Raw genomic sequence first — 11379 nt, 5'->3', positions numbered from 1 at the left:
TGAGGTTGGTGTAGCAAGTTCTCTTTTTTCCCACTTCTAGCAAAGAAAATGATGGAGGGGGCTACTTAACCAGTCCGTGACAACTCACATCAGAGACCAGGCCACCGGACTCTCCCCAGAGTACTTCTCAGGCAGGAGTGAGTTTACACTTGTTTGCCAAAATACCAGTGGTTTTACAAATAGTGCAAGCAAGCTCTGTAGATCTAGAGAGTCTGGGACTATGGGTGAGAAAAAGAAAGAAAAACAGAGAAGAAATAATGGGGGCCAGAACAGTGATAAGACACAGGAGGAGGTAGGAAAGGATGCATTATATTATCAAAGCTCGATGCTCATGGTCATATATGAATGCATTTCTCTTACAGGTTTCCTAAGCTTACTTATGGCAAATGCAAAAGACTTCATAGCAATTGGGCTCGTGTCCCAAAGGATTTCGCCACACACTTGCCATCCTCCCCGCTTTGTAAGCATGAGGCACACTGCAGTTATAGAGAAGATGAATCTACCTTGGTAGACAAATCACCAAAACTAAAGGATAGTCACCAGAAGGTAACAATTACAATTCAAATTTGTTATAATGTTATCATGCACACTTGTCTTCCACTAGAAATAATGACTTTGTAGAACAGAGGTCAAACGCCCAAAAGTCTTCCACAAAATCTGATATACAAATGTCCCACCAGAAGACTTGGACATACGTGGACAAGAAGTGTGGCACAAGAAATGATTGGGTGAATCAGGTAAAAATGAAAAAACACATTTGACTTTTTTAATGGATTCTTGGAGTGGCTATCCTTACTTCAATTACATAAAATAACTCATACTTACAAGGAAGCTTTCTAAGGAATTCTTTTCTAATGAATATTGTATAGCAACATTAAGAAATTTTATCATTTCTAGGGCTAGAGGGCAACTGAAGGGTAGAGGATATGCTTAGTAGGTGAAGGTCCTTAGTATGTTGCAGGTTCTATCACCACAGTGAATGAATAAATAAATGCAAGGAATTGTATCATCCCAGTAGTTTCCATCTATTTACATAAATGAGTTCTCTAGCTAAGAAGTAAATAAAGCCAGCTTTACAAGATTTAACAAAGGAAAAAAATCTCAATGCACAGGTCCTTTCTGCTGTTAAATTCCATTTGGGATTCTTTGGCAATTTGATTAAGATTTTTTAAAAAGTCCATTCATTTTGTTGGCTTGCAAAAATTGTTGCTGACCTTTGTTCTTCACCCTTTCTCCCCCACTTTCCTCCTTGTCGGCTACCATGTTCCTCACAGTGGCTTTAAACTGAGCAGCACTCTGTGTACCATAGAGTCTAGCTAGGCTGGAGTCTTCTAAAACCACGGCAACAGATACAATTCCAACATGGCCCTAATCAATGTATGAAACACTTAACAGAAATGCACTAATTACCTGTCCTTTGCTCATCATGGAGGGTAGAAATAGAAATGTTTCCTAGGAATTGTGAGTAGCAGTGCTACAAGTATAGAGATCCTTTTCTGGCTAGCTGCCAGTTAGCAAATAAAGATTACTTCCCTGCTGGCTGAATATATAAACTTATATGGACCTTACTTTGCTTATGTAATGTATCAGTGTTTATTTAGACTTATATGGAGAGGTGATACTTTCATCTTTTTTTTTTTTTTTTTTGAGACAGGTTCTCTCTATGTAGTTCAGGCTGAATTTGAACTCACTATGGAGCTCAGGCTGGCCTTGAACTCAAGTTAAACCTCCTGCCTCAGCCTCCTGAGTGCTGGGATTATAGGCCTGAGCCACTACGACTGGCTCTTAGCTTTTCAAAGTACATATAGAATCTTTAATAAATGTCTGCAATTTTCTCATTAGACAGCTTCACTAATATTTTTAAGATCCAAAGGGCTTCTTGTCTGACAGCATTTTTTCCAGTTCACCTTCATAGTTTTTAACAGTTATAGTTTTAAAAATAAATACAATTGTTTAGTTTTGCATGCTCCAAGTGTTTGGGCTAGAGATGTGATACTGTTTTCTTTTCCAACTGTGTCTGCATTCTCAGAACTTGCCACAAATATGGCATTCAAGGCTGTGCTGATTGGAGTGATGAAAACTAATGTGAATAGACTTTTCTAATCATGCCTTTGGAAAAGCTGGAAACTGTTATTGTGTTAAGACTTCTCTCAAAAAGCTGACATATCTAAATATGCACTATATTGGGTAAGAGGTAGAGGAGAACCGTAAAAAACATGAACCCAGTGTTATGGGGGGAGTAGAATCAGACTCAACCTTTAGATACCATTGGCCTATTTCTAAACCTGTTTCCATATTTTGAACTTTCAGATCAAAATAGATGTCTTTCTCTGGTTCTGATCCTGCTGGAAACTAGTTTAGTCTAGAATTAGTCTTAGAAGGAGAGGCCAGAAGGCAAAAAAATTTCAGTCAGATCACAATGACTTGCTCTTCTGGTCTGCTAGGGTCTAAATTTCTTTATTGTAGGTGGTAAGTAATGAGCTTAGAGAAGAGAGTTGCATTTGAGTCCCATCCTACCACTTAAGGGGAGGTATAACCTGAGACAACTAATTTTATCTCTTCAACATGGTTTCCTCATCCATCCAATGTGGCTGTTTTAGGGTTTTGATAACCACATAAGAAGACGTAAGACAAGAGGTAGTGCTATTCACTTGTAATAGTAGCTACAGGTATTGTAGACAATTCAGAGAGAAGATGGCAAGGTAGTTACAATGTATTGTCTGAAATTATTATTCCACTCTAATAGAAGACAAAACTATCCTTCCACAATCCCAAAGACATCAGACTTGACTATGTCCATGACTTCCTCTGACTCATGAAACTTAGTCATTAATGATACACATCAATTCCCAATTTAAGCTTGTGAGGAGACAGCTAGTTGTTTGCCACCTTTTCAGTCATGAGATTGGCAGTGTTCCAACCACAGGCGACCCACAAACATCACATGACATTTCTTGCAACTGAAATTTCTGATCATTTAACTGTAGCATAATCTTATCTATGCTGATACTGCAGAACTACAAAGAACAAACACAAAAATCCCACCCTTAACCCTAGCCACCATTACATACCCTGTTATCTAAAAACATTTTCAGAGGTTGAGGAAAGGTTTGATTAAGAGCCTAACAAGATTAACCTTTGCCAGCACCAGTAGAATAAGCAAGTTGCCCTTGGACAGGTTGAGCTGTTGTGCTTAGGTCCCTTTTCTGTAGGTCTAGCTTGAACAGCTGTTAAAAGATAAGAGTGGCAGCTCTCTTGAGCTTGTCAACTTGAAATTGCAACAACTCAACAAACTGAGAATGTCTATACTATTCAAAAGCATGGCAGAACCAGCAGCATTATCACTACAAATCAAAGTTCCCCACCCCAAGACCTTCTCCTCTGCCCTCCACTTGGTCAGTTACATGCCCAAGTGACTTTTTTTTGAGTACCAGCTTTATCCCATCTTCTCTGCCAAGAAATATGCTCAGTGGCCAATAGGGCTTGTTTCATCAAACTGGGACCTGCAATGAGTATGCAGCAGAGCCCAACCTGGCCAAAATACTGAGAAGTACATACTTGGTTTTCTAACTGCTAATTGCTGAGACTTCTGGATTCCTGTTACTATAGCACTGCACTTTAACAGAAGTGACATATAGCCTTCAAAGAAAATGATGATACAGTACAGCATAAATGTGCAAATAGTTTTCAAAGTAATTCATTCGTGGAACCGTAACTAATAGTGACTTAGATATAGCTGAATGGAACCTACCTTCAAATAGAGCTTGATTGCCATTAATATCTTAAATGAATTCTTGTTAGTACAATTTTCTTCAACTGGCTTTGATGCAGTTTGCACATAATCATTTCTAGTTGGTAGAAAATTCTTGTAACTGGACACTGGATTCTACTTGCATGCTAACATTTTTAAAAGGAGCTTTTGCCATCTAGTGTTACCACTTAAGAACAGTGTGACCCAGGGGACATTCACAGTAGCTTTTTTTTTTGGGGGGGTACTGGGGATTGAACTTGGGTCCTTGTGCTTGCAAGGCAGGCCACCAAACCGCTGAGCTAAATCCCCAGCCCAACCTTTTTTTTTCCAGTCACTTTTTAGAAAGAACCTACAAAAAAGGAATTTGGAAATTAATTACTTGTACTTTTTTGAAATTTAACCTATGGAGGTACTGATTTCTACCTCATAAACGAAGGATGAAAATGAGGTAAAACAGACTGATACAATAAACAGTGTCAAGAGAAACTGCTTACTAAACTAAAATCCAAGTGGATTAAAGATCTAAATATTAAAACAAACACTTGCTGGAACTTGCTAACTTATCTTGCTGGAAGATAAGTTTGGTAGAACTCCACATTGACACAGGAAAAGACTTTATGAACAAATCCTCAGATGCACAGGAACTAGCACAAAGAATCAACTGGGATCTCATCTTATTAAAAACTTCTGCACTGCAAGAGAAACAGATATGAGATGTGGGAAAAAATTTTTATAAGCTGCTCCTCAAAGGACTATTATCTAGAATATATTAAGAACTCAAAAAAATCAGGCCTCCCATATACAAAGACCTGATTTAAAAATGAGCATCTGAAATGAAGACATTTCTCAGATAAAATAAAAGCAGCAAATATGAAAAAATGTTCAACATCACTGGTCATTCAAGACGCAGATGAAAACAACAGAGATTCCACCTTACCCCAGAAAGAATGGCCATGAAGAAATGAAACAATAACACATTGGCAGGCTTGTGGGGAGAAAGGTACCCTTCTCCATTGTTGGTGCGAGTGCAGACTGGTACAGAGAGATTCCACCTTACCCCAGAAAGAATGGCCATGAAGAAATGAAACAATAACACGTTGGCAGGCTTGTGGGGAGAAAGGTACCCTTCTCCATTGTTGGTGCGAGTGCAGACTGGTACAGCCACTATGGAAATCAATATGGAGATACCTCAAACAAGTAGGATTAGAGATTCCATTTGACTCAACTATCCCTCTGCTGGGTTATCTTCCCAAAAGAATGAAAAGAATCATACCACAGAGATATATGCTCACCCATTTTATATAGCAGCACCATTTGTAATAGCTAAAACTTGGAAACAGCCCAAATGCCCATCAGGTGGAGACTGGATAAAGATGTGGTTTTTCTATGCATGGAGTACTACTTAGTCATAAAGAATGAGAAACTAGAGTCATTCATAGGAAAAGGATGCATACTGAGGCCATACTCTTAGGTGAAATAAGACACATGTGTAAATATCAGTTTCTCTGGTATGAAAACTAAAAGTGTAAATAAGAACCAAATTGTATAACTGATGTGAAATAGGAAGAAAAGAGCTAAAGGTGTAGGGGAAGTGGAAAGGGTAGGGGAAAGGAAATAAGGGAAATGAGAAAATATAAGAAAAGGAAAAAATGGAAATGAAGTCTTTGTAAACAGGGGAGGGTGGAGGAGGTGTAGGGAGGGCAGGGGTATGATGAAAAATGAGAACCAAGATCTGTCATGTAAAGGCACAAGATCCCAATGATGAATATAACTGTACTGTATACCTAAAAAGTACCAACAAACTCTCAATGAAAAAAAGAGAGCTTGATCACCCACAGAAATATTCTAGTTTCAGTACATTTGTACCACATGAATGAAGTCCTAAGGGCTGTTGGGGAAGTTTTTAAACATGAGAACATTAAAGCACCTTTGTTATACTACATTGTTTTTAAATCTTTAAATTCTAACAAAAGCTTTATCAGTCACATTACACACCTCAGTTTTCAATAAGCAAGTTTGCCTATTGTGCACATATCACTGTAAAAGAAATATAAAATAAAAATATATACTAGGCAAAGAATTTTATTAATCTTTGTTTCAAACTTTATTCCCAGGCTTCTTCAGCTTAACTGGCTGCAAAGAATCAATTGTATGTAAGCAAAAACTGAAAAGAGCTGCGGGGTCCAAGAGGCTTGGGCTTAAAAATATTAGAGATCTAGATTTTATCAGATCCATAAACAGAAACAATTTTAAAAAGCAGTCATAATATAAAATAGCAGCTCCCAGTAACTTGTTCCAAGTTTTATCTTCTTCAGAAGCTGACTCAATTCAGTTTGACTCATTCTTAGAAGCCTCATCAAAATTCTCCACAAGATCTAAGGGGAAAGAAAGGGAAAGTCTGAAAAGTCAAATCCATAATTATCAGATCTTAATAGCAGAGAGGAAATGCTTTCCAATTTACATACTTACTATTTCCAATGAGACCACTACCCATTTAGTACATTGAGAAATATTTTTTGGCATATAAGACAAAATAGTTATTTTGAAAATGACATAAGCACCATACTCAAAGAATATGCATACACCTTTCCATTCCCTTAAAATATAAAACTCCAAAACACTGGTTAATATGGGAAGAGGAGAATCAAACACCATGACACATCTGAGAAGTGTTCTTAGGTTCCTATAAACGCTTGTTTATGCAAAGTGGCAGTATTTATGAATCTGGTGATTCTTCTGCACAACACATATTTGTTTTTACCACAAAGTGATGTAGTAATAGTTTAAATAACTTCTCCATGGCATCCTGTAAATTCATGGATTTCAAGTAGGAAAAAAGGTCATCTGTGATCTCCAGATAGTTTTATTTAGGTCATAAATATAGAATATTCAATATTTATGGTCACACACCTATATCACCTTGGGATCTCAAACACAACCCAAGTCTAGAAATGTAATTTTTTTTACTTCGCATACTGTCATTTTTTCATTCCACGCCCCCCTTCCTTCAGGGATCAGCCTCTTTTAACCTATTAGCCCATTCCAGCAGTATTTTTCTATTAACAATTGTTGTTCTCTCTTGCTAAGAGTCTACGTTAACCACAAGCAAAGTTTTCTACCTGGAACTTCATCATCATCATCCTCTCCAGTAGCAAGTGGTGCTTTTCCATCCACAGCTGTGAGAAGGAAATTGAAATGTAACTTGCACATTTTTCTACACTTTCAATAAACACTAAAGTAACAACAGATGAAATGCCAAGTATTGTTACAACTTAAATTCATGATACAAATGACATCTGGGATTTGATTTATAAAACCATTAATAACATGATACTCTGATGTGCACAAATGACTAGAATACTAGTAATAGCTAACAAAAGAAATCCCACACCTACTCTTTTAATCCCCCTGGCCCACCACAGACTTGGATGCAGTGTGAGGCCAGTAGGGAGCTGTTAGGGATAAAACACATACCAAATTCTGGTAAGACTTATTTTGGGAGGCAAATGAAGATTTTCTTAAATAATCTTGTTTATACACAGTAAAAGCCTCAAAAAACATTTACTGAAATGAAATAAAGTGATAAGAAAACTGTAAGTGATTTGAATGGTAAGCAACCTCTTTCCTTTATCTCACAAAAAATGAGTTATGAGACTTCACAGTACCATGGCTATAGCTGGAATACTTCAAGACTACCTTCGTTCTGAAAAGTAAGATGGCATGATACCTTTTAATAGTTGTCCATGTAACAATATAAACTGAGCCAGAATGAGTCAACATCTAGAAAAATAGGGGTGACTAAATAGGAAGCCATATACTACGACTAACTTGCTTCTGCATTCCTGTTCTTCAAAATTTTAAGCAAAAAACCTCAGCATGAAGTTGTTACATCCCGATACACTATTTTTAGTTCTGAACAAAATCCCTATTGTAATTAAAAGTATCAAAAGATTATTGGCAATACTGATGATACAACTGAATAAACTGTTAACTATAGTCAATGACAACTTGTTGTATTTCAAAATAAAGATCCCAAAGGTTCCCAACATAAAAATGAGGGAAATGCTATAATATACACTTGTATATTTTAAAAATCACTTCTAATCTGTATGTAGTTATCAGCAAAGCCCAAAATTAACATTTTTATTAGTTCCAATAAAGATAAAAAATGCTTAAGTCTCTGACCCCAATTAGAAAATGTTCTATTAAATCAAGAATAACCATAACAAGCTAGACAAATTAGTATAACCACAAATATTTGCTTAAAATTAATAATGTTTAAGTTTGCTTTCTAAATTTAGGAATAGTTGTTATCAACTTAGAGCCCTATATCACAAAAATATGCTGTCAAATGAGTACATCCCAGTAAAACCAATAGGAAACTCACATTGTTTGGGCAGAGCTTCAGCCAGTCTCCTTAAACTAGTCAGACTGTCTGCACCGAGCTGGTTCAAGATACTGGGTAGCATTTCTGTCAGCTGTTTTGTCTCAGCATGGCCTGTAATGGTGAAAGTGTTTGCTGCCAGAGATGCCTGAACTTTTGGGTTGTTGAAGTGAATCACTGTTCCTTGGTTTGTAAACATATTCACCTATAAAGAAAAAAATTAAATTAGTAATTAATGCCCACCAAAGTTTCCTTTAAAACTGTTATGTTTTATTAAGCAAACACTGACATCTATCTTACTAATCTAGTATTTCACTTTGAAGTACAAGTGAAATTCTGCCTGGAAGGGAATGTGCAAATAGCTTTCAGACTAGCAATCTCTCTCATACTTGTTAACAGGGTAGAAATACAACTTAACTTTAAACCCCAGCGTGATATGACGTGTTAAAAAAGCAAAAAGCAAATACATTAAAATTTTTCTTGTTTAAAATCTTGTTTTAAAAAATATTGACTTACCTCTTCAATACCAGAGATATTGTTTACCCCTAACTTCTTTAATGAGAATTGAAGTTTTTTATCATCTGCTGTAGCTGTTCTATGAACCACCTTCTTCTTCCTGCGAGCAGTCCCCTAATGTGAGAAGGAAAGGACAAGAGGCATACTTAGGGCATAGCAAGTATTTTCAAAATAGGAAGAGTTCCTAATTTTTCTGATCTTTGGTTCTGTGTAAGAAAATTATCATCACCACAAACTATGTAACTGAGTAGGTAGACTAAGGTAAAGATGGACACTAAAATGGGAAGGAAAGGACTATATAAAAATCCTTAATAATTTCTAGTTTTGCCAGATGTTTTAAAAAGTGATCAAAGAGATGGGATGTGTCAGCCTAACTTAAACTTCATTAAGAAAAGTTCCATATCTAGAACTAACCTTTTGTTTTACACTAAAGACCAACATCCAAAATATTTACAGGCAAGACAGAATATGAAACAAACCAATGAAATTGTATAGACTTACAAACCACTAAGAGTAAAAACCTGAATTTCTTATCTTAACCTACAAGGTACCTAACATGGTCTACCCTGCCCCTAATATGATGCTCTTGACCATATCTCTTCAACCAAATAAACATCTGCTATATCTTAAACAGGCTGATCACCAATGTAAAATAGCAAGTTTCTCATCATCTATCCCTGTTTTACTTTCATAAAACTTATTACCTTAAGACAAATACATTTTATCTATCTCCACTCATTGCAGTGAACTCTCTGAGGGCTTCTACTTTGTTTACTATAAATGCAGTATCTAGCTTGTTGAAGACAAGCAAAGTCACAACCCAAGTACAGCACCATTCTAACCTCTATTCCAATTCTTCTTTCACTTTTTTTGGAGACAGGGTCTTGTTTTGTAGTGTAGGCTGGCTTCAAACTCACAGCAATCCTCCTGCCTCCACCTCCCATGTGCCACCAAGCCCAGTTCTTACTCACTTTTAAAATCTTGTTTAAGCCATTACTTCACTAACTCTATAACCCTATGTATGCCAAATCACTCCTATCTCTGTATCTCTGTCTCCCCCAAAGTTTGAACAATCACACTGAAGTGGTCACGTAGACACCTGGCTTCCAAAGACTCTTAAGAATCTAAAAACAAAACCAGCATACCTCCTGCAGGTTCCACATATTTCACAAATGGAGAATTCGATTTACTTAATGAAGTTGATGACCTTAGTAATGTGCACAGAAGCACTTTACTCCTGCAACTGCACTGAATTGATGGTTAAAAAGTCAATACAGAGAATCCAACAATGTCACAAGAATACAATGAGTTTTTCTGGCACCTGAAGGCTACACCCTGTAATTGTTAAAAAGGTCAAGAAATACCTAATGTTGTTAAATAATCTTATTATTTAATCTAGGTTAAACTTTCTATCTCACAGTAGGCTCTACTTGAAGGTAAATGCTTAAAGCTGGGAAATTTTAACAGGTAATAAATTTGTACTATGGAAGCTTCTTCACAAGTTCTACCAGGTGAAGACATGCTCTGATTCAACAAGCTGCCTGCCACACCTTGTTAAATAGTAGGAATGTGCTAATACAAAACACAACTAAATTGCTTTTAGAGAACAATCTATAAACCAAGTTCAAAAAAGAATATCCTTGAAGATATACCCCCAAAGAATACCTACCTGAAAAAACCAAGTAACCAAAAACTAATGTAAAATTCAGTGAGCTTAATTTCCTTAGTTTTAGCACACTAACTCAGAACAGAAAAATATCTGCTTAAGTAGTATTTTCAAATCTAACATCACTGTTCTTGAACTCCAAAATATAAGTATATAGAATCTATCTTCAAATATCCTTAAAAAGACACTATAGCCACGTATGGTGGTGCATACCTATAATCCCAGCACAGTGGGAAGTTGGGGGGGGCTGAGGCTGTAGCTGTAGTACGGGCGGGGGGGGGCAGCTCTGCAGTTAGTTGAGTGCTTACCTACCATGTGCTAGAACTTAGGTTCAAGACCAACCAAGGCAAAAACACACCGACTCTGCACAACTTGAGCTAAAACAAGTGAAGGTCATGGTGTACTGCACGACCTTATCTAACTTAAATGACACATTTTTCTTATTAATAAAACTGGGCAACATTTTTGCTCTGCTTATACATTGTAACACTGAAAACTTGTTTGCTTACACAAAATTAATGTTTCATGTGTCCTTTTCTTCTTGATTCACTTGCTTTTCCTCTTTTAATATATAACTGATAGTTCTCATTCATCTGTATCCGTCTAATCTCTGCTTCCTCCACTCCCTGAATGTGCTGGCTTTGCTAATTTTCGCCCAAAGGCAAAGTGACAAGCCAACCATGTTAGTAGTACTAGAGAAACTTTAAAGAGAGAAACTAAAACTTACTTTTCCACCAATGCGCACTTGTGCCTGCAGTTTGGCGAGTTTTTCCTGGTTCATGATAGTTTCTTTCATCTAGAAAGAGAAGAAATCTTCAGCAAAGAAAGACTGGAACACTCCAGCAATACACGCCTGTTATTTCCCAAGGCACGAGAAGAATAAACGTCCTACACAGGCGAGGCCTGGACACCAAATCCACCCCGTAAAGCTCCCAATTTCGGCTCCGTCGGAGCCCCAAAGCACTCACCTCCCTCCCCGCTCCTGCAGCTCCCTCCCGCCTTTACCCGGCCAGCACAGGACTCTGCCCCTCGCCTGGGCAGCACCCCCAGGCCCGGCCCCGG

The 11379-nt window shown here is 37.3% G+C and overlaps 1 protein-coding gene across 1 annotated transcript in view; it reads right to left on the bottom strand.

Annotated features, from left to right (window-relative positions):
• Nucleotides 1–6046: 6046 nt before the first annotated feature.
• The window catches only part of Btf3 (basic transcription factor 3), a 5839-nt gene continuing 506 nt past the window's right edge, over nt 6047–11379 (bottom strand). Inside the window, exons 2-6 of the mRNA XM_010635188.3 lie at nt 11045–11113; nt 8652–8765; nt 8139–8340; nt 6871–6927; nt 6047–6126 (exon numbers count right to left, since the gene is read on the bottom strand). Of these exons, the coding sequence (XP_010633490.1) occupies nt 6080–6126; nt 6871–6927; nt 8139–8340; nt 8652–8765; nt 11045–11113 (489 nt within the window). The 3' untranslated portion in view covers nt 6047–6079. The remainder of the gene's footprint in view (nt 6127–6870; nt 6928–8138; nt 8341–8651; nt 8766–11044; nt 11114–11379) is intronic.

Source organism: Fukomys damarensis, unplaced genomic scaffold, assembly GCF_012274545.1.
Source record: "Fukomys damarensis isolate Sample0158 unplaced genomic scaffold, DMR_v1.0_HiC HiC_scaffold_1, whole genome shotgun sequence".
In the NCBI taxonomy this organism is placed as follows: domain Eukaryota; kingdom Metazoa; phylum Chordata; class Mammalia; order Rodentia; family Bathyergidae; genus Fukomys; species Fukomys damarensis.
This window is presented reverse-complemented; position numbering and strand designations above follow the sequence as displayed.